The following is a 24,356-nucleotide window of genomic DNA, read 5'->3' on the forward strand; positions in this document are numbered from 1 at the left end:
GGAAACAGTTGGCCTGAAGCGAAAGGCCGATGCGGGGAGACGTTGCGGTCGGGCCGCAGAACGGAGCTGGTGCGGACTCGTCGAAGTTTGAAAGAAGCTCACCGTAAAAGAGAAAAACAGCATTTTCTGAGGGGGGACGAGGTTCCGCGGACGTTTCCGAGTCTGCCGCGCGCCCCGGCTCATTGTTTGGAGTCAGTAGTACGGCCTTTGAGTCACCGCCCCGGCCCGTCTCCAAGATCGCTGCGGGGCACTGGTAAAATCGCAAGCAGGGATGCAGGCGGACCGTACGCCTGTTTTGGTGCGAGAGAGTGCGATCACGGGACACCGAGCAGGAGTGCGCAGTACGTCGACAATGAGAGCGGGCGCGTGAAATGTGCGAAGGAGTGAGCGGTGCGTCAACACGGTGAGCGGACGTTTGAAAACTGTGTGCGAACGTGCGTGTGTGAAACGAAGTGTATTTATAATCGAGCTGTTAATTGTTAATATACCCATTGTTCTTTTTCGTATTTTATTTGTGTGTCCAGTCTTTTCTTTCACATCTCATTTTGAGCTTGAAGAGCCCAGACCTTTGCTATCAGCCGCTTGCTAACCAGCGCCATGTTGAGAGCGCTGATTGGCCGGTCGTAAAGAACGTATCTTACCGAATGGCCCAGTGTGAACATGTGCGGTCGCAAGCTACGTAAACGGGAGTTCCAGCCACTATGCGCACTGCGATAAATGCGATACTTACGACGGATGCGCACGTAGTCTGAACGCGGCTTTACTTTCTGCTATATATAACCTTGTCATGGAAATATTTTATCTCTATTGCAGGAGAGCGGAGAGTATGAGTGCACTAAGAACTTAAATGTTACAAGTGATTTTCTATTGCATTTCATGCATGGCACTTAATTTTGAACAAGTGTAAAAGCTTGTGTTATGCAAATCTTGCATGTCCTGTAGTCATCTTCATAGAGCTTAATTGAATAGGCACCACTACTACCTAAACAGGTTAAAGATGCTTTCTGCAGTCTGCTTGATGGGCAGTGCAAGAAGGGTGTGCAGTGCAGTTGATTGCTATTAACTTACCTCTTCCCTTCCAACTTGCCTGTGATTCTGCTGTGCTTTTCTTTCTAATGCCAACAGCCTGCACTTGGATGCGATTGCAAGCAGGTAAACAAGTACTTTGCCATTTAGTGACAGTATTGCTTTTTTTTTTTTCTCTTGCAATGCAGGTGCCAGCAACTTCATATGTCGCATTTAGAAATGAGACTCAGTTAACAGAGAACTAAAATAGCTCCGTGGTTATGGTAGCTTGTTTTACTTAGTTTTCCATTTCTAATAGTTTCCCATTTCTGATGCAGTACTTAAATGTAAAGCAATGCTTATGTTTGTGTGTACAGCAGGATTCTGCATAAGCTGGTCTAAAAACTGCCCTGAAGCCATCTTGTACATGGCAGTACCTGTGCAATATGTCTGACCTGTTCTTTGTACTTGGTGGTGACTCACAACTTGATGGTATATAGCAGAGGAGATTGGCTGCATAACCTAAATATTTGTTGCTTTTTTACATCATCGCAAAGTACTTTTAACCAGAGTAGTGTGCGAGCATTTCGTGTTTTGTGTTTTTTCAGACATGATCTCATGCACGAGCTGCCTGGCAGTGGAGTCCAGCTTTGTGGTGGCTGCCCCTGAGACGAGCCCCGAGCTGAGTGCAGACTCAGATGCAGAGCATCATCCATTTGACAATTGCTCCAGCTGCAAGCAGCGACAGGAGTTTGCTCTTACTGACAGCCTTCCAGAGACAATTGTGAGAGGTGAGAACAGGCAGCAAACTGTTAAACATGCCATTCTTCTTCATGGTATCACCGTGCCGTTTATGCTGCACTTTTTATATGCTGCAGCATTTTTCTTAACACAACTGTGGTATATGCCACACAAATATACACTTGCACATTTCTGTGAGCAGTCATGAAAAAACTTTGGTTGAGGTCTGCTTCACAATGACTCTGTTTGGTAAAACGTTGGTAAACCACCATAGTTCACCACATGACCTTGTCAGTGCTTGAGCGTATGGCAAAACCTAGAGGATCTATGTGCTGCTACACTTTTAGTGCTCTAGACAAATTCTCAAGTCATATAATGAAATGCCCTAAGTACTAACAGATAATGCCAGCAACTGCTATGCTGCAACAGAGTGGCCCTTACATATAAACTAACAAGTGAAAAACAGTTTGTCAGTGCATTTGGCATTATTAGTTTTCCCCACTTAAAATACATTTTCAATTCTATAGGCAAAGGCAGTTATTCAGTCATCTTCCTTGTGCGTATGCAGCCATCCAGGATGCCTCTGACCAGCTGAACAAAGGTGTCATCAACTGGCTCTTCAGGCATCGTCCTATGAAGCTTCTATCCATACTGACCATCCCCTATGTGCTGCCCATAGACATCACCATTGTTGTCATTTGCAAGTGAGTGCATTTGCTGTGTGTACATAAAGGCCCTTTTCCACTTCCTCTTGCTCATTTTGCCACTTCAGTGCATTCTTTTGTGAACCTATAGTTCTTGTATGTGTTATAACTTCCTAGTCATGTCTCGCTGTGTAGTTTTGTTTAGAAAAGAAAAACTGCTTATGCTCTGTCGCAGAGTGGTCTAAACTTAGCAAAAGCCGTGTAATATGTTTGCACTGTGCAGATTTCCGCGGCTCAGAGTGACATTCGCGAAAGCTCTCTGTGCCAGAATCAAGGCTATGCAACTTCGCTCTCTTTTCCCAGATCTTACTTCGCATTCTGTCCCCTACTCCCTGCTAGAAAGCTGAGTGCATCAATGCTTGAAGTCCCCCCCCCCCCCCCTTCACTCTTCATCCTAACTCATATGTAAATGAGCTATTATATTCCATCACTTGCAGAAGGTGTTCAATAAGCATCTCTTGGTCTGAAATACTGTAATTAGCATCACAAATAAATACAAAAAATCTATAGTAGCTTGTAGGGATTTCAAGTCATCACCATTAGTGGGCAGTTATTAATTAAATTTACTGCCCTGATAGACTAGTTTAACAACTGCATCGATTCATATTTATAGTGAATAAAAGATAATTTCAGACTAACTATAATAGATACTACAGTTTCAGAGAGTAAATAAAATGTGGGTTTTGCTTTTGCGCATAAATTCGTGGCACGTACATTAGCGTGCCTGACTGTAAATGTGGGTACCATGCCTTGTCAAAAAACCATAATCATTATTCTGGTTTACTGGAACTGCGAGTGCTTATACAGTGGAAACCAGTTACAACGTAACCACTTATAGTGCGGGACCGGTTATAACGCGGTTTTTGCCGGCAATTGGCCTGCCTACCATAGAACTGTATGTAAAGTCATACCGCACACTATACGGTCGCGCGAAGCGATATATCGCAGTTATAGTGGAGTTCTGAAATCCGCTCGGTGGCAGCGCGGAACAGCAAATGCACTTCCCCTTCGTGGCACTGTATATCGCACCACATGTTCAGGGGGAGTGCTACTCATTTCCTCTCTCCATCAGCGTCCACGCTTGCTCCCGTTTTGCACAAGATTGCGCAACGGCTACTAATTCCCTCTGTCGTTCCTTCGCGTTTCTGCTTTCTAAGCACCTGGGTCGCGCACCACGTTTCCTCGCCATGACTCCTGTAATGCTTTCCTTCCTTCTCACATTGCTTGTTGCGTAAAAGAGGGTACGAAAACGCTCGCTGTGATTGTGTCTTCGTTCAAGTTTGGTCGCGCAATGGGCCAACGGTAGCAACGCATTTTTCACTTGGTGGCGAACCATGAAACGTCGAAGCGCCGCTACAACATGCGCAGAACCATTTGCGAGAGGACGACATGTTTGCGATGAAGCGCCATCGCCAGCGACAGTGGCATCGCAACGCTACCAACGATCCATCTCGTGATAAGCGCGCATTTTCATTCAGCGCGGAGAACGCACGCACATTCGGCGGTTAAAGAACTCGCGGGACGGTAACGAGTGCGCAACGTGAAAGTTTTAGCGTCAGGTACTACGCAAAAGCAAATAATTTTTTAGCAACTGGCCGTGATGCTACCGGCCCGCGACGTCTTGGCAAGGTGCCAAGTTCACGGACAATCAGCGCAAACGGGCGCACTGGTAAGGCTGTCCGGTAATTGTGCTCCGGAAAGCGCGGAAAACTGTGAAGCGGGCTTAACGAGCGTCACTCTTAAATAACGAAAAAAGAACACCGACGCGCCACTCAGGGTCCGGAACATAGCGTAGCTAGGCTTGTAAAGCTGGTGCGCGACCGATAATCGCTATCGCTGCGGGCTGAGAGCTGAAGGTCAGAAAACGAAACTATGCTTGGACGGGGCGCTTGGAGTGTGTCTTTTCTGTGTTTGGACTTCGACATGACCCCTTTCTGGGCCGGCCGAATTTCCAACTTACGCGGCATCGCAAACCGGACCAGTTGTAATTATTGAGATTATAATGTAGTAGTGGGCACCTTGCGGAAGGTTTAAATCACATCTGCCGCACAGCTTTTTTTTTTTTTTTTTTTTTTTTTGTAAAGGGTAAAGTGTATGTATAACCTATTTCTTTCTTGAGTGATACCTTACCTGTCGGTGTGCCATGGCAAAAGTAAGGGCCAGAGAGTAGTACAATTAAGCGGCATCCCACTTGCGCTGTGCCGCCTAGTACTGAGCCCACCACCCTCTTTCCTTTGCGCAGGATGTGGCAGCTGCTTCCTAAGCTTCGCCGGGAGATCCGACGGCGGCTCCTGCGCACCCTCGGTGTGGCCCGCGACTTCACCTCCAAGCTGCAGAGCAAGCACCCGCTGTACAGCGCGCGCTTCTCTTGCCAGCTCAACATCACTGAGTTCAACTACACTCCCGACGAGCCCGAGCCCCGGCCCAAGACACCCACGGGCCAGCTGCCGCGTCGCGTGCCCGCGCCCATGCTTCGACACGACCTGCGTAGCCGCAGTCTCGAGGATTTGGTGCGCGGAAACCCGAGATTGCAGCAACGCCAGCGCGCGCAACAGCGCAAGTCATCGTACGCGGGACTGGCGATGGGACCTCGCCGCACTGGCAGCGAGGACACCACCGTGGTCAGCTCGCTCAACTTCGGTTTCACCATGAACCTTTCGAAAGGCGCCTCAGGGCCGCAGGGTGTGGCCGGAGGAGGACCTGTGGAGCGCTGCCGCAGGCAGAGTGTTGTAGAGGCCTTGCGCACGCTGAGTGAGGATCGCGACGAAGAGGCCTCTGTGGACGCCATTACGCTCACGAACCAGGCGCTGAGTTGGGAGAAGGAGTGCATAGAGCGTTGCCAGCGGAAGGAGGACGCCGACAAGCTCGAGCAAATTCTGGACGTGACGCAGCAGAAGAACGCGCTCATGGCCTTTTACTACACGGACGCCGCTACGCATCGGGTCCGCGTCACGGAGCTCTTCAACGTCACCGACGCGGCGCCCGATTCGAAGTGCGCGTCACTGACGGCTGGTGACGGAACACACAAAAAACGACTCGCAGTGGACACGTCCGGGCCTGGAACGTCGCGCCAGACCCCGCCCCTCCTGAGAATGGCGCCGGTGGACGAAGGAACACCGACTGATATTGGAGAGCCGCCGCAGTTTGAAGAGGCCTTGTCAACTGCGTTTGAAGAGGCGTCGTCAACTGCGTCATCGCCGTCTACCGTTGAGAGCGCGTGGCATTCGTCATCAGAGTTTGGTGATGGTTCGTCGTCACCTACCACGTCTGGACAGTCCTCCGGCTGCGAGCGGAAGACACCACGCAGGAAGACGTCAGTGGCATTTGTCAACTGCGGAACTCGTTGATGAATAGGCAACACGTGTGGATCCCACATGACAAGCTGTACGATACATAGCAAACTTGGCGTTTGCATGTGGGACAGTGCGCCACAGGGTTCGTGACTTGCCCTACTCTTGAAGGACCAAAAGAATCTTATGTGCATTTTTATTTATGGAGCGGTGCATGAGCTCATGCTTGGAACCCCTGCCCTACTTGTGCAGTAGGAAATCTCAGTACCATATTGTAATCGACGCCTGCGTGGCTCCTCCACGAGTATGTGTGTGCCAACAAATAATGCCAAGACATGCATCGTCGCTTCAGGTGATCAACGGTGTGATAGCTATTGCTCAACTTCCTGCAGCTGCCTTCCTGTAATTAAGCGGTCTAATGGTCATTTCATTCTCATGTTCCTTGTGCCAGGAGGATACCTTACAAAGGCTGTCTGGATCAAAGATCTCATGCTATTTATTGTCATGTACAACGTTGTGACAATGGATAGAACAAACTGACATTAAAAAGGCTTTTTTTTTGTCATATTGCAGTTTCCTTTTCTTTATCATTCTCTGTCACGCTCTGCGGAGCACCCAAAGTTGCATTCTCTAATGATTGAAACTCTCAGGAAGGGATATTGCGAATTGACTGAATGTTCTTTAGTGCTCCTGGCAAGTGAGTTGAGGAGGGATGCCAGTGGTGGGGAACGAAAGGGAACGACATATGCTAGATGCGAGGACCGTAACAGCTAGTTGCACTTTACAATGTCAAGACGGACGTTTCATCTGAGAGCAAAATCAAGGTACCTTGCGTCGATGCAAAAAAAAAAAAGAATAATTTCTGCTGCGCCGCAATCAATAACCGAGGGACTGAAGAAAGTGATGGCATCTCCTGCCATCCCATTACCCACTGTCCCACATTCCGGTTCACCTTACGTCGCTGGATGTATCGTTAAGTTAATCAACTTCGGGTGTGACGCTTGCGCTATCCTTGAAACTAGCGAAAGCAGCAGCCACATGTACAATATTCTACGAAGAGAATATTCTAGTGGACTGCATTACCCGAAACCAGAGCTTATCGCCCTTTTGGACAATTTTTTTTTTCTTTTGAAAAAGCTGCCGTGCACCTACTGCACACAAATGTTCTCGGAGTACTTAAGATCCTGATTCAATAAGCACTTGAGAATTCACCACTCAGTTGCCCGGAAGGAATTGACAACAGCCATATGTTACAAGGTACGCTTCTTTGATATTTGAAAAATTTCTCAGAATCCTTGTCAATTAATTATGCCAAGAAAGTGACAGACAGGAACGAGAGGCCAACTCCTTATGTGCACAAGCCGTGCAGGAATATTTTGAGACTGAATTTTCTAGCCGCAGGTCTCATTTTGATGAATATGCAGTACAATGTGCACGTAACTTTGAAGTACTTTTTTTTTTTTTTAGTGTTTGCCGCTCTTTTCAAATCTGCATAACTTTTTATGCCCATTTCCTTGATGAAAGGTTGTTGTTTATCTATGCATTAAACAGACTACGTCTGTCATACATGGGCGTCAGTCGCATAACTACATATACATCTTCGGTCTTTCAACCGACTGATGTGTTTTGAACGAAGCTAAAACAGCCAACTCCACTAGACAGCTGAAATTTTAACTATATGCGTGAATTTTTGTTCCTTTCTCTGCATTTGAGACTCACCATGAATTTTCGCCGGTCCTGTCTTGTTCAGTGAACGAAAACGGCAACGGTTGACAAAATCTCCAACCATCGGTTTACCATGCACTCGCGTCATGTCGCCCTACACCTACTTGCAGCTTTCAAATGTGGCACACTACTGGCCTGGTGCATTTATTTTCGTACAAAATTTAGGGGCAAAAAGTTTCGAGGTAAGTGTACTCGAAGCTTCATTCGACCGGGCGCCTCCGCCCTGACGAAGGCGCGCGCGCGCGGATTATTGACTATTTTATTCATCATACAAGATAAATCTTAGACGCTGAATACGGCGTGTTTGTATAAACCATAAGGGGTGAAATTTCAGAACCTGAGGGTTGCAACTGATGCGGGCGGAGCGAAGAGCGAGCGCACGCTTCCCTTGCGCGTGAACGGTAGTAGCACAGGCGCAGCAGCAGTGCGGCGGTGGCGACCCCACTGAGGCGCGGCGGGGGGTGGAAACAGACCCCAGGCCGTAAGAGAAGAGAAGCGCGCTCTCCCTCGATACCGGCACTTTAGCCGTGGCAACGCTGAACACCATGCCTGAAAAACAAAAAATAGACAAATCACCAGCTAAAAGCAAAAATGTGATTTTGATGCCACCACTATCAGCCATCACCCAGAGCATGCATGACCTGTTATGTTGCGGAAATGGGGATGGCTTATGCGAGTCCTGTTCTCCCCTCAAACTTATCACCACGTCAGCCCTCAATGATATGATGTTTCAATCATGTGAAGAACCGATGTTTTCCGTGTAAATTCCGCGAAATGGATATTCACGTACGTGTGGGATGTGGTCCTGAGAGTATTCACACGGGTGATGTATATTCTCCCTGTTAGGTTGAATGCATGTCCGCGACTGAAGCGTCGCCTTCCAATAGTGGCGCGGTAACATCAAGGCCTTGGCGGAGAGGAGAGATGGCGACGGGTAACGCAAGTGCGACCGCGGTTTCCAATCGGGATGGGTGGTGATTGTGGAGAGGGTGTGGTAAATCACAGAATGATAAAACAAGCATTCATTGAGTTTAGATGGTGACTGGATTCATGGTGTAAATGGGGTGTTTATACCTTTTCTTTCTTTTTTTGCGAAGTTTATTGCCTCGGGGCATAAAATCAATGTTATGATGAATGAAGGGTGTGGTCAAATAAATATGAAAAAGGTTGGCTGATGCAATGAAATCGAGGAGTGAACGATGATGCGGTCCCAGCGTCCAAACGGCATATTATGACTGCGGATTACGGGGGGAGAGGCCAGCATGCCACCAGATGCCATATCCGCGTTGGCTTGAGTGCTGGACATTCTCACAGCAGGTGATGGATGTCAACTTCTATATTTCTAGACTTGCAGACGGGACACCCAGAGTGTGGATATAAATACCGCCACTTTCGAATCGCTGCTGGTGTTAGGGTCACCCCAACTCTTGCAATGATTAGATCTTGAGAGATGGTACGGCGCCACCCCCGGGCGCTGTCTGTACACGTCAGCGCCGTCAGAGAGTAATAGTTTTAGGTTTTTCGTTAGGTAAATACGTTAACTACGGCAACAACTACTGTACAGTGAAATGGGACTTGGCAAGCGCAGCAGCAATAGGAATGACACATACAGGATGTTTTACGGAACTTGAACCAAGGATTTAAAAAAAAAAAAAGCATAATGTTTGGTTTGGCCGAAGTTTAACGTCCAAAGCGACTCGGGCTATGAGAGACGCCGTAGTAGAGGCCTCCGGAAATTTCGACCACCTGGGAATCTTTAACGTAAACTGAGAAGTTCAAGATAACTTTATTGCCGTCGATGTAAAGGTTCCTCCGCTCCCTCAGTAAAGCCCTAGGGGACCTTGACGGAAGAGGGAGCCCCGCAGGCGGACGTCTTTCGCAAAGCATCTCGTGCTAGACGGATTACTCGAGCTTATTGCTCCAATTAGACCGGCTTCGGAGGACGGCATCCAAGTTTCTTTCTCTGTGATTCCATCAATATGTGCACCTGCACTGACAAAGCACGGGCGTCGTGCTTTTCGTGCGTTTTTCGTCACGTAGCGCTCCTCAGAGTATTTTTATATTCCGCTCAATTAGCTAATTAAATAAGATGAAATATGCAAAATCTTTATGAATCACAGTAGAGCCAAATGCACTTCATTAAGTTGTACAGGGGGTTGATACAACCACCGTGGATGCAACTGACCCAGTTTTTTTTCTTAACTTACCTCCTACGTGGCTGCCATCTTGCGCGACAGTATTGCAGTGCTGCAAAACGCGTTTTGAATAACGAAGTGTGCATGTCGAAATGAACGACCGACGGACGCCACTATCAGCATAGTTTCAATACGTCAGCACGTTCTGCAGGAGCACAGAAAGCCTGGGCCGCGATACGCGACAGGCGTGGCGCCGACAGCGACCTTGGACAGGGATTTTATCGAGCTGTCACTTTTGAAAAACAAAAAGGCGCTTAAGTCTCTTAATTCAAAGCAGGCAAGGATTTTGTTTTTTTATTTGTGTCATGGCGCAGCCCGGAAAATGAGCGGTCGCCGCTCACTTGGACACGGTCACCGCGTAGTACGTTTCGTTCGTACAAACGTTGTTGGAAGCCTTGTAACATTATAACGCACGAACGCAGTAACGTGAGTTCTTTTTTTTTTTTTCACGGGCTTTTTTCAAATGCAAAAAAAAAAAACGGCCACGCCATAGGTACGTTGATAGAAAAAAACACAAAGGATAATGTTGTTTCCGAATCGCCTCTACAACATGATGAAACCCACTGGACCCAAAATTGAATAATAAATTTTTGCAAATTTAATCTTAGTTAACTAATTGAGAGGAATGTAAGAATATTCTGAGGAACACTACATGATCGACGGGAAAATACATTCCGTTGATTTCACCATGCTTCGCTGCACCGTTCTGAGTTTTTTTTACATAATCTTGGTTCAGTTAGGTTATGTGAAATGCTCTATAAACGTATGCGTTGTCCGATGCTGCTAAAACTGTAATGCTACCTACAACGTAGATCGCGTTGATGGCGTGTATTTCTTTCTTTCTTTTTTTTTTTTGCGTGTCTGGCCTGCGGCGGCATTGTTCGTTTCAGCCGGCGGTCCGTTTGGTAACAGTGATGTCACTGTCGCAATGTGCAAGACGTCGCCGATCAGCGACGTCTTGCACATTCCTCCTCGTCGAACTCTTCAGTGGGGATACATCGGTAACGTCGTTGCCTTCCGGCGAGTACTGTGAGAGACGTGGCCATGCAGTGCAGCAAGGTCAGCATTGGCACTGTCCCAATGTTAACCAGCAACACGGGACGTCGACTGACATGATTAGTAAATGCGACCATTAAAAGTGGATTAAAGCCCAAAAATATGACATTTGGCACCCCATTTTCATATCGAAGGAGGAAAACACCGCCAAGTAAACTGCAGGAGTCTCGGTGGCATCGAAAGAGGCAAAAGGTTACAATCGATACAAGCCACAATATATCGCACGCGCTGAAAACCTTAGATTGGGGAATATGGATAGGCCCATATGAGGATACAAACTATACAGTAATGTGCCACTCCTGAAGCCAGTCGACCGATAATCTTTTGACGTCCTGAATCATTCCTTTTAACCCGATGGCGCGACAACGACAAGTGTGGCAGATGAGGGGGTGTTAACCACGGCTTAATGGGATTAAACGCGGAGTCATGAAAATCGGTCGATGCCGTTGGTCGAAAGAAATTCTTTGAGGGGCTCCCGTCTATCGGCTCGCTATGTAGATTCTCGTTCGTGCTACTCGCTTAGTAACGAATCCCTTAATTTGTGCCACTGTTATCTCGCACACATTAATTAGCATACACTAGCAGTGTGATATACATCTTATGTGGAATACCAACCGGCATAGGTATAAAGCCCCGAGCCGTTGTCACCCGTTAATAATTAGGGGGATTATTAACGATGCGCCCTTAACGGTGCCCACACTCCCAGACACCCTTAGAGTGAGTTGGGGTAGCTGTTTCGTCCGCAAAGGAGATGCCATCGATCTACGTGGCAAGCTCAGCCGGAATTCAACTACCTTGTAGTGACAGAAGAGGGTGGTCGTTTGGGGCCCAGCTGTCGCCGGTTCAAGCCAGAGTAAGGGTCGGAGTCAGAAGTAACAAACAAAGGAAACTTTATGCACAGCAAGAGACAATACAGAGGAATACACAAAAACACTTGAAATGCACAGACGAGAGGTTCACAAATACAAACGATAAACATGCAACTACAGATGTATTCAATAACACAGAGGCTTACAACATAGAAAACACGAGAGAGTCACATAAACAGACACCAAATTGTTCACCGGGAACTGTTGCAGTCCGACGCCTCGAGAGTCACGATGTGGCCGCCATGCAAGACGAGCGCCGCTCCCTCGCAGGTCCGTGGGCTTGCCAGCAGCGGGTGATCCCCGGGAGTCCAGCCGAAGTACTTGTGAACACGCCGCAACCACTGACTGACTGGATAGTTGCACAGGCGGCGCGGCCTCAATAAATAGGGTGCGCCGCGTCTGTCTGTTAAGGCGCGCTAAAGCTAGCGCGCACACACACTTAGCTTCGCTGGTTATAGCGCCCCCTTTTCCTCCCGTCGAGCCGCGCGTCGTCATTGGCTAGGACCCGTAAAAAATTCTGGAGAGCTCTGGCACATTCCAGACTGATGAACCACCTTCATCGCCGGGTGATGAGAGAGACGGCGACGGCGACGCGTAAAAAGCCACGCTCTCTCTCACGCGGGGGAAGAGTTTTTCTCGAATTTTGTGGGAGTTTCCATGCGGCGACGCGCGGGCCTCGCGCCGCACCGGCTTGATAAACATGTGCTCCGATTTCGTGACAGCCGTATACGAACGTGCCTGCGTGTGCGCCTGGGATCCGAGAGTCATTATATCCCATGTGCTGATACTGCGTGCTGCTGATGATGATGACAGTTTTTAATGGCTGCAAAATACATCGGTTTCCGCTGTGTGGCTACATGCCGTTCCGTGCTGGAATTACCATGTTGCGAAATTCCTATGTCAGCTTGGACGCAGAAATGTTTCCGAAGCAGAAATGCCTGGTTCACACAAGTGACACCGTTTCATTACTTGTGATGCAGGATTACTGCCATAACCCCAGAGCTTCCCCTAGTATTCTCAGGTGCAGGCTCAGTCCCCCTCCTTCCATCTGATTTCCTGCGTTATCTACATTTTTTTTTTGCTGCAACGTAATTTTGGATAACCTCGTTTCCACAAAAGAGGCAAGGATTAAAGGCTCTTGGCATCATTTTGCTTTGCTTATAACAATGTAATTTCAATATTAGAAATAGGCCGGAGAGGGTACCAGAATGAGCGCAACTTGCTCTCTCGTATCGTTCTGCGCACAAAACGGGAGAACGCAGAGTGAGCGAGTGCTTTTCTCGTACATAAGCAATAAACAAAAACAAAGAGCGACAGGCCCTCGGGCCGCTGTCGGACATATTTGGGCTGCGGCGATCTTCAAGGCCCAGTCCACGATCGAAGCTGTACCTTCCGTTGTGAGCTGAGCAAAGCAGCCTCCCACCGCTCCTATGATTCAAACTTTAAAAGATTTTGTTTATTAGGGCAAGTTAGGCAAGTGTGTGAAATTATATTAATAACAAAGAACAGATAGACGCCGCATTCTTAGGCTATGCCAAAGCATTTGATAACATCCCTCATAATAATTTATTACTGAAACTTAATGCCATCGGAATAAATAGTACACTTATTCAATTTAATACGGCTTATCTAGAAAACCGGAAGTTGACAAGTCCTGCTCCGACACCCTGCAAGTAACTTCAGGGGTGCCACAATGCTCAGTATTGGGGCCAATACTATTTCTTACCTATGTTAACGATATAGTGAAAGCTGCACGCAGTGATGTTAAGATAAACCTTTTCGCAGATGACTGCGTTCTTTACACACTTCAGTTAAATAAGACCCGACCAAATTAAGCTTAACTCGAAGAAATTTCGTACTGGTTCATGAAATGGAGCATGTATTAAATTAAGTGTTTAGTTCTTCGTATATGCGGAACCAAAACAGTTTTGAAGCATTCTTACTCAGTTAATGACATTCTATTTAAAGAATCACTGGCAGTGCAATATCTAGGCGTTACAGTTACATAATATCTATACGATGGGATGCCCATATTAATACCATATGCACCAAAGCCTTTAAGTATCTCTGGTTTGTCCAGCGTAAGCTTTCAAAAGCACCTGTCCATGTCATCATCATCATCAGCCCGACTATACCCACTGCAGGGCGAAGGCCTCTCCCATATTCCTCCACTTAACCCGGTTCTGTGCTAGCTGCATCCACTTGACCCCTGCGAACTTCCTAATCTCATCCGCCCACCTAACTTTCTGCCGCCCACTGCTACGCTTTCCTTCCCTTGGAATCCAGTTTGTTACCCTAAGCGACCATCGGTTATCCTCTCTTCGCACTACATGTTCTGCCCATGCCCATGTCCATGTCAAGTTAGCAGCATATAAAGCGTTGGTCAGGCCATGTTTGGAGTACACTCCCTCTCTGTGGGACCCCTTCACTGACAAAAACATAGCCAGGTTAGAAAAAATCCGAAAGACTGCGGCTAGATTAATTTGTAACAAATATAATGGAACTGACAGCCCGACAGAAAATATCAGGCATTTCGGCCTTGACGCACTTAAAGCCAGACGTAGTGAATGTCGATTAAGGTACCTATGCCTCATGTGCAATAACCTGACCCTAATGATCAATTATAATTTAATTCCTAGTAACACCTCGCACGCAAGCTCCCGTTTGGATAACGGTAAAATGATTCAAGAGCATTCCGCTCTGAATAACACGTTCAAATTTTCATTTTTTCCTAGAACCATAAGTGGAGAAGAATCAGTTACCGAAACATATTGCCGATAGTTGCAGTGTTGATGTATTTATTGGAAATTTTAATAATATGCGCACGTGATGTCCTTGTACTCCTGTGTCCGATTTCCTTTGCTTCAGTTCACACCCTGATGTGATGTAGTTGATGGTTATTGTGTAGTGTAACTTTTATTGTACAATTTATTTTCCGCCCTTCACTCCTGCTTGGAGTTATGTAAAGACTCTGCAGCATTGTTAATAAATAAGGAAAGCTGTGGTGTTACTGCATAATATAGAGTTTGGAGATTTTTTCCTTCTATGTATGAAGGAGAGAAGGAAAGGGGTGATGACGGTTTGCAGTCGACGCCATGCCACTTGTTCGGTTTCGGTCAGGGAATGGTGAAGAGGTTAGATTTTGCGGGAGTTTCTATGACGCATGGTAACATCGTGATAGGTGATGAGGTGGTCCTTCGCGCTGAGGAACGTGGGCAGGCCCGTTTGACCCCTCAGCGACACCCTTCTTCTTCTTCTTCTTCTTTTTTTTTTATAAAGAACCTTCAGTGATTGTTCCTGAGGCATACGTTGGTCCCTCATGCAAGTGTGCGGAAAAGAAAACGTAGGGGAAAGCAAAGCTTCGGAATGCAGTGACGTCAATTCTGTTCGTGTATGTTTGCCTGGGACCTCTTCTTTCCCCCGTTTTTGATTAATATCCTTGTCCTCGGTCTTTGATTAGCAGACGGAATGGTCTAGTTCGAGAGGACGTCGGAGGATCAAGTCAGCGAGGAGCTGAAGGAACTGGGCGAAGACAAGCCGTCGAAAGTTCGAGACAGCAAGCTGCTGAAAGGAACCAGGCGTCTCCATCGAAAGGTTCAGAGCAAGGACCAGACGACCAAGTCATGCAGGGTCCAAGGCGGGGAGCTGCTGAGGGGCCAGGAATAACTCGTAGGCATGTATACCTTCCTGGGAGCCCGCTGTCACCACGCCGAGTGCGACAACAATGCGGCCGACGGAGCATCGAAAAAGGTAGGACACCTTTCTGCTTTCTCCGAAGTTGCCATGTATGTGCAGTCCTCGCACTCTATAGGTAGCTGTAGTGACTGATACAGGGATGGATGCCGCAGGGAATGGTCTAGAGTTTATCGCGATACCTGCGTCAATAGAGCCGATGCTAACAAAAGAAAGAGCATTAGGAAATATGACGCGAGCGTTGTTGGCATAAAAGGAGCTATCATAAGGCTCAATTACTTGAAATTGAAAAGTTGAAGCTCCAAATTGAACTAGAGAAGTTCAAACTGGCGCAAATGCAACTTTACACTTTCGAAGGTTCTGAATTAACTACATCAGCAAAGAGGGGAGAAACCAGAAAAGCAGACTTTAATCCAAAGTCCTAACGTTGGAAGCAAAAATAGAAGTAAAGACGTGAAGTGCTTTCGTTGCCAGAATTGTATGGGCACATCTCCATTCACTGCCCAAATGCACAGAAAACACAAGACGCAGCAGATTCCAAGCAGAACGCGAGCAATCTTGTAGCCCAAGCTGAATTGCTCGACTCCGAACTTAAGAGAAAGGGGAATACCTTTTACACGGGCGTTTTCAACGGCAATTCAGTGGGCGGTCAGTCGAACTGAACGGCAGTTAGCGATGTTACATGGCAGCGCCAACTGCAGTTGAAATCTGAACTGCAGTTCAGTTCAACTGAGGTCGGCGGTTGCAGTTGAACCAATCAACTGACAAGATGGCTGTCAGCGGACGCGCCACATCGGCCGAGTCGGCAGCCTTTCCAATCGCTGTGTGTTCTATAATCACACGGAAGGTTGTTGCCCTAGCTAGCGCAAGTCCCTGCCTGCAGTTTTAACTTCTCAAACGAGTGTCAAAACACAAGCGCGCGAAGCGGCGCCGAAAAAAAAAAAACGATGACTAAGCAGCGAAGCCAGACGTGCCTCAAATTTTATTTATTTATTTACTTATTTATTTTTTTTTTAATTTATTTTGTAAGGAAGAAGATGATACAGCGCTGACACTAACGACGATGAAGACGCCGATCAGCTGGCGCGCGCAATGAGAGCTCGGACTGTCTTGTTCGGACGAGATTGTGCTTCGCTCTACGATCGTCTTGTGTCGCCGGTCGCCATCTCCAGACCTTCGAATAACCCCCATTAAACCCCTCTTCAATTGGTGGAAGTGCGGGGTACGACTCTTACACAATCACCGTGGAGCTCCACAGACGTACGATACCTATGGCGACAAACGAGGTAGGCCAACAGCCGGTGGCATGCCCCTTCGCAGTTCATCTCATGCTCCGGCACCATTCGGCAGCGAGATCCCGCAGTTTTCAGCGGGCAGGGCGACCAGGACGTTGAAGATTGGTTGGCCTCGTACAAGCGGGAGAGTCGTCATAACAACTGGGATGACCGCATGGAAATCAACAACGTCATCTTCTACCCGAGGGACGTTGCTAACCTCTGGTATTAGAAATCATGAGGCCGACATGCCAACTTGGGCCAACTTCAAGGCAAAGTTCACGGGAGTTTTCGGTCGTCCCACAGTTCGGAAACTACGCGCTGAAGAAGCCCTGTCCGTGCGGGTTCAGCATGAAGGAGAAGGCTTCGCAAGTTACATTGAAGACGTCGTAAATTTATGCAAGCGTGTCGACCCGTCTATGGATGAGGCTGCCAAGATAAAATACATAATGAAGGGCATTGATGTCGATGCATTTCACATGCTCTGGGCAAAGAGCCCAACCACGGTGGCATCAGTATACAACCTTTGCCAAAGTTTCGACGAAATGCTCAAGCAACGCATCTGCACTCGTCGCTCTCCCGCACCTGCTGCGTCCATCTCTGGCCTGGGTGTGAGCAGCGACCTTTTGGCTGACATCAAAAACTTCGTTCGAGATGAGGTCTCCCGACAGCTTGGGCTTTTGTCTGACCCACGCCCGTCATCTACAGCCCAGCTGCTTACCCCTCCTATCCGACACACCATCACGCAGGAGGTTGCTGATGCCATTCCCAGTTTTGGTCAGCCAGCGCCTGTCACCTCATGCCGACCCTGTTCCACTGCAGCCCACACCTCTTGCTGCACCATTGAGTTACAGCCTCCCTGTTGTCGTGCCGCCTCTACCTGTGCAAGTACAGATGCCTCCCACGTATGCACAAGTTATCGCCCGTCCACCGCCGCCACAGTCCTTTGCGTACGTGCCGACTATGGCGCCACCATCTATCGCCCCACGGTTCCGATCTACGACGCCTCCCTACAATCCTTGGCGCACGAATGACAACCGGCCTATTTGCTATGCCTGCGGTATTCCAGGCCACGTCGCCCGCCTGTGCCGTTGCACTCTGCGCTCTGCCCCTACACGCACTATGGATGACTGCAATTATCAGTACGACACCTTGCGCCCACCTTCGGTTACATCTCCAGGGCAGCCGCCCGACTCGTCTGGCCACCAGCACATTCCACTGCACCGCTCGCCGTCCCCTCGCAGTCGGTCCGTGTTTCGAATGCGGCGTCGCAGCGTGACACAAGACTCGGAAAACTAGCCGCCGCAGTTCCTGGGGCACGAACTGCGCACATCGTCTGTCTCGGTCGAACGTTCTCGAAGTTTTTGTTGATGGTGTTCGTACCCTCACTCGTCGACACAGGGGCCACTCTCTCCGTCATTATCGAAAGTTTTTGCCGCTCGCTTCGTAAAGTCATCACCCCACCTTCTGGACTCTCTTTTCGCACCGCCGGCGCCGATTCCGTTCGTCTGCTGCTTGCACAGCGCGTGTCGTTATCGCGGACGTCTTATACATCGTCGAGTTTTTAGTGCTTGCGTCATGCTCGCATGACTTAATTCTTGGCTGGGATTTCCTGCCCCGCCACAATGCTGTTATTGACTGCGCCCGCGCCCACGTCGCCTTCTCAGCGCTCTGTGATGCGGTTCTTGACGATGCGCCGTCTTTTTCTTGCGTCAAACTTGTCGCCGATGACACCGACCTTCCGCCCAACTGTGTTGTGATTGTTCCCGTGTGTGTACCCTTTTCCTCGGACGCGACTGTTCTTTTTGCGCCTTCTCCCATGTTCGCTTCTCGCCGTAAGCTCCTTCTTCCCTTTGTTATCATCGATACTAACCGCGGCGCCGCTGATGATTGTTGCGAATGCCTCAACCGCTGCGGTCCCGCTACTTCGTGACGAATGCTTTGGCCATATTGAAGTTGCTGACCTCATCTCGCCGTTTGATATTGACGGGTATTTACCACCGAGTGCCCACGTAGCCTCCATAACGCCGATTATTGCCTCTTCCGATATACCGAGTTGGGACCTTTTTCAATCATCTGTGGCCAGTGACCTAGACCCGACTCACCGTGAGCAACTGTTTGCTCTCCTTAACCAGTTCCGTTCTTCGTTTGACGTGCAGACGATTTCCTCGGGCCGTGCGACCGAGGTTGTTCACCACATCGACACCGTCAGTCATGCCCCTCTTCGCCAGCGCCCTTACCGTGTTTCGCCTACGGAGCGCCATGTTATCGCTGAGCAGGTCGACGACATATGCTACCAACGTGGTGTAATTCAGCCTTCATCTAGTCCGTGGTCATCTTCGGTGGTACATGTGAAAAAGAAGGATGACTCCATAAGATTTTGCGTTGACTGCCGCCGTCTTAACAAAATGACTCGTAAAAACGTATACCCACTACCCCGTATTGACGACGCCATCGATTGTTTGCGAGGAGCCGAGTTCTTTTCGTCCCTGGACCTGCGCTCTGGTTATTGGCAAGTCCCTATGGCTGAGTCTGACCGCCCCAAGGCAGCCTTTGTTACCCCTGATGGATTATATGAATTCACTGTGATGCCGTTTGGTCTTTGCAACGCTCCTGCTACGTTTGAGCGAATGATGGACATCTTATGCGGCCTCAAGTGGAACATTTGCCTTTGTTATTTGAATGATATCGTCGTTTTCTCTCCCGATTTCCCGACGCACCTCGTGCGCTTGCACCAAATCCTGAGCTGTCTCACTGGCGCCGGTCTTCAACTTAACCTGAAGAAGTGTCGTTTTGGCGCCCGCAAGCTGACAATACTGGGTCATGTCGTGTCCAAAGATGGTATCCTACCCGATCCGGACAAACTACGTGCGGTCATTCCCGAAACCGACTTCTGTTAAAGAGCTGCGCAGCTTCGTCGGCTATGCTCATATTTTCGCCGTTTCTCCGCAATTTCGCGACCATCATTGCACCGCTTACAAAATTGCTAAATGGTCCCGCCGACTTGTCTACGTACATTGACCCCACTCTGCGATGATGCTTTCACTACGCTTCGACGTCTACTAACTTACCGCCCATTCTCCGCCATTACGACCCATCCGCTCCTACAGAGGTGCACACTGACGCCAGCGGCATCGGTCTCGGTGCTGTCCTCGCTCAACGCAAACCCGGCTTTTCTGAATATGTAGTTGCTTACGCTAGCCGAGCGCTAACGAAAGCTGAATCTAACTACACCGTCACGGAAAAGGAGTGTCTTGCAATCGTGTGGGCCTTAACAAAGTTTCGCCCCTACTTATATGACCGCCGCTTCAACGTTATCACCGACCACCATGCCCTCTGCTGGTTGGCTTTCCTGAAAGGCCCTTCAGGACGGCTCGGCCGCTGGGCTCTTTGCCTTCAATATTTTGACTTTAACGTGATATATCGATCGGGACGCAAACACTCCGACGCTGACGCCTTGTCGCGCTCGCCGCTACCTTCTCCTGCACCCTAGGACTCGATATCCGAACCCTCCGTTGCAGCCCTTACTTCCGACGATCTTCCTTTTGAACAACGCCGGGATCCCTGGATATCTTCACTCCTAGACGTCCTCACTGCGTCCTCAACATCTTCATTCCCGCGAGCCCTTCGTCGCCAAGCTTCACATTTTATGATCCAGGGTGGTCTGCTGTAACGCAAAAGCTATCGCCCGAATGGCCGCAAATGGCTCTTGGTCATTCCTCGCCATCTTCGCACAGAAATTTGTGCCCATCACCATGCCGACCCGCAAAGCGCACATGCTAGCTTGTTGAAGACATACGAGCATCTCCGCCAGCGGTACTACTGGCGGGGAATGTACAGCTTTGTCCGCCGCTATATTCGCTCCTGTACTGCTTGTCAGCAGCGGAAGTCTACTCCGCGCCCCTCCGCCGGCCCATTACAGCCATTGCCTTGTCCAGCGGGACCCTGCGATCGTATCGGCATCGACCGCTATGGCCCTCTTCCATCTTCGACATCAGGCAACCGCTGGATAATAGTCGCCGTGGATCACCTCACTCGCTACGCGGAGACTGCAGCCCTGCGGCTAGTGCTCGTGATGTCGCCTCCTTTATCCTACGTCACTTCGTTCTACGTCACGGGGCTCCTCGTGAACTTCTCAGTGACCGCGGCCGCGTCTTCCTATCACAAGTGGTCCACGAGCTGTTGGAAGCTTGCAAAATAATACATCGAACCACCACAGCTTACCATCCTCAAACTAACGGCCTCACAGAAAGGTTCAACCGAACTCTTGGTGACATGCTCGCCACGTACGTTTCTTCTGACGCGTCTAATTGGGATCAGGTGCTTCCATACGTCACCTATGCCTATAACACAGCGTCTCAGGCAACTACTGGATTTTCCCCATTCTTTCTCCTATACGGTCGTGAGCCTTCCTGTCTACTGGACACCTATACTTCCTTACCACCCCGACAGTTCAGAGTACACTTCTCTTTCTGCTGTTGCCCGTAATGCTGAGCAGTGCCGTCAGCTGGCTCGCTCATTCACGTCGGACATTCAAGACCTTCGCCGACATGAGACCGATCACGGCAAGCCCTCTGCTGACTTTTCTACCAACACCCTCGTTTGGCTCTGTGCTCCGGCTGATTTCAAATTCTCTGCAAAGTATAATGGCCCTTATCGTGTATTAGAGCGTACATCACCAGTTAACTACGTCGTGGAGTCGGCAACGTCTTCTTCGGACCACCGTCGCCGCGGCCGAGAAGTTGTTCACGTCAGTTGACTTAAGCCATACTACGATCCCCTTATTTATTTATTTATTTATTTATTTATTTATTTATTTATTTATTTATTTATTTATTTATTTATTTATTTATTTATTTATTTATTTATTTATTTATTTATTTATTTATTTATTTATTTATTTATTGTACCCTCAGGGCAAAGCATTACAGAGGGGAATGGGAAAGTACATAAAAACACTGAAAAATGTGAAACATGAACAGAACGCAACAAATCTCTAAAGCAAAAAGAAAAAAATATTACTAGTAAATAACACAATATTAAACATTAGAAACGGTAACAGCAGAACGAAACAGAACAGGATCAGTAATTGCCGCAACGGAAGAAGGAAGGTGTTTCCAGTTATATGATGTACGAGGTATAAAAGAGTCCAAAAACGTTTTAGTTCTGCAGATGGTGATACCTACTTTATGTATGTAATCGGTTCGAGGTGAAATGTATGAGGGGGGAACGAGCAGCTCACGGCGAATCGATTCGCGATGAAGCATTTTGTGAAAAAGGCACATACGTGCAGTTTTGCGTCGTGATGCAAGTGAAGTTAAGCCCACGTTACGTGCCATGGTGGTTACGCTTGATGTGCGCAGGTAGACAGAGAGAATAAAACGAGCTGATTTGTGTTGTGTCATTTCCAGTAGGTCGATCAAACGTTTAGTACCAGGATCCCAGACTGCTGAAGCGTATTCAAGCTGTGAGCGGACGAGTGTGGTGTATAAAAGAAGTTTGATGCTTGCTAGGGCTGCGTGAAAGTTACGTCTCAAATAACCGAGCATGCGATTAGCTTTGTTAGTAAGGTACTCTATGTGTGTGGACCAACTGAGATCGGAAGTAATATGAATTCCGAGATACTTATATGTTGTAACAGGTTCAAGAAAGACACCATTAAGGGAATAGTGGGGCAGATCATTATTAACACGAGCAATGCGCATAAGTTTGCACTTGTTAGGACTGAGTGTCATGTGCCAAGTTTTACACCAGGATGAGATAGTTGTAAGGTCAGTTTGAATCAAGTGCTGGTCTCTGTCGTTTGTTATTTCCCCAAAAAGGACGCAGTCGTCAGCAAACAGATGCACAGAACAGGAGATATTTTTGGGTAAGTCGTTTATAAGTCGTTGTCATACCCTCGCCTTAAGTCGCCAGGATGGCTCCCTTTTTCCTCCGGGGCAATTGTAAGGAAGAAGATGATACAGCGCCGACACTAACGACGATGAAGACGCCGATCAGCTGGCGCGCGCAATGAGAGCTCGGACTGTCTTGTTCGAACGAGATTGTGCTTCGCTCTACGATCGTCTTGTCTCACCGGTAGCCGTCTCCAGTCCTTCGAACAACCCCCAATAAACACCTCTTCAATTTATTTATTCATACTGCTGGCCAGAGGCCGTTACAGGGTGGTTACAAAAAGAAATTACAAAATAGTACTGCTTAGGTAATACAACGTGAATATTCAAGAAGTGGCACAACTACAAAGCAAGAAAAAATAGAAGTTCATCAGGATGTCATCTTTCTACAGCTGCAAATTAAAACATACATTACCATTAGAAATAAATGTACATATTGAAAATAAACACACCATCAATGAATTGTTACCTGCGTATCGAGCCACTGAAAAAAGATCATTCAGACTGGATTCAAATTTATTTATAGTATGTGCTTTAGTATTTCATGGATTGACTTGGCTTTGTGTCGAGTTCAATCGTCGTGTACGCGAAATAGGAAACGCGCGCAAAATGCGCAATTCAATGTTAGGACGAGAAAGAACCTGGCAATGGTACGAGCAGAAGCGCTCGCGCTAGGCCCGCTAACATTTCATTAAACGTCATATCACAAACATCGAACATCATCTCCCTGTGCTCCGTTCTCCTTTGTTCACCGGCTTGCCGCACCGTAACATTTGGTTGGAGGTGCGGGGTACTTCATCATCACCCCCTAATCCTGGTCCCAAGCTTCAGCGCCCTGCGACTTCTTGCGCAGTCAGCTGAAGGTTAGGAGGCATCGCATGGCTGTTCCCCAGCCTGCCGGACCCAGCAAGACCTTGCCGTTCCTCCGCCCCGTCCCCCCGCCCCGACCACAAAACACAACGAAGGAGAGACTGACACGAGACGTCACGCATGACCACAAAACACAAGAAGAGTCCCGAACGACAATATGTGACCCCACTGACCAGATGTGCCGACCAAAGACCCCACGACCCAAGACACCGCTACGTTCGAAGACATCCTCTCCTGCATATGCCATTCGGTGCGTTGTTATGACCGTGCATCATCCGCACTTGCGCGCTCTATTGTTCGCCTGTGGGCATGGATAAGTGCTGTGAATATGTGCTGTTGGTACAAAGGGCGCTAAGTGAGCCTGTTTCCATGAATCCTTTTGTGTAAGCCTGGTTTGCTTTGTAGAGACCCTGCAAATGCCAAATTGGCCCTGTCAACGGAACGTCTTGAAAAAAATACAAAGAAAGGTCCCCCTGCGGGAAATAGCCGGAAGTGCTTTCGTTCAATTGTTCACCCTTCCCGTCGATAAGCGCTATTGTCCAGTGAGGAATGCCTACTGTCCAAAGGAGACGACAGAGTGACACGTCCGCTGACGTACCGGACAAGAAAGGAGCAAGGTGATTACGGCCATTAGAGGATTTCCCGGGAATGCAGGAAAGATTTGCAATTGTTGGAAAGGGACAATGCTGGGAGCTGTATGTGGCGCGCACGTGCACTTGGGTTTCTGAGAAGGAAATCCACTTACCGGAACCAGCATATCGAATCTTTGCTGAAGAATAGAAATGTACCTCCTCGCCGTTCCCAAGCTCTTCCCGCCAACAAGTGACCACGCCCAACGAAACAATGCCGGACCAGTCAGTGCATCAGACCATCAGTGCAGTGATGTGTTCGATTGGATGCCGATATCTGAGGGGCGTGCCCTGGAACTGGTTGGTCAGCATCTTCAGAGAGGGGCTGGACATAGGGGTTTTAAGGACGTTGCAGAGCACGAAATGACGCTCTGAGCCCTGGGTAAACGGCTCATCCAGATGCTTCTCGCT

The 24,356-nt window shown here is 48.4% G+C and overlaps 1 protein-coding gene across 1 annotated transcript in view; it reads left to right on the forward strand.

The window, feature by feature from the left end:
• The window catches only part of LOC146193453 (uncharacterized), a 50,285-nt gene extending 43,978 nt beyond the window's left edge, over nt 1-6,307 (forward strand). Inside the window, exons 6-8 of the mRNA XM_084602759.1 lie at nt 1,614-1,796; nt 2,315-2,450; nt 4,693-6,307. Of these exons, the coding sequence (XP_084458885.1) occupies nt 1,614-1,796; nt 2,315-2,450; nt 4,693-5,797 (1,424 nt within the window). The 3' untranslated portion in view covers nt 5,798-6,307. The remainder of the gene's footprint in view (nt 1-1,613; nt 1,797-2,314; nt 2,451-4,692) is intronic.
• The last annotated feature ends 18,049 nt before the right edge of the window (nt 6,308-24,356 follow it).

Source organism: Amblyomma maculatum, chromosome 4 (genome assembly GCF_055883805.1).
Source record: "Amblyomma maculatum isolate TAMU_Amacu chromosome 4, ASM5588380v1, whole genome shotgun sequence".
Taxonomy (NCBI): Eukaryota; Metazoa; Arthropoda; class Arachnida; order Ixodida; family Ixodidae; genus Amblyomma; species Amblyomma maculatum.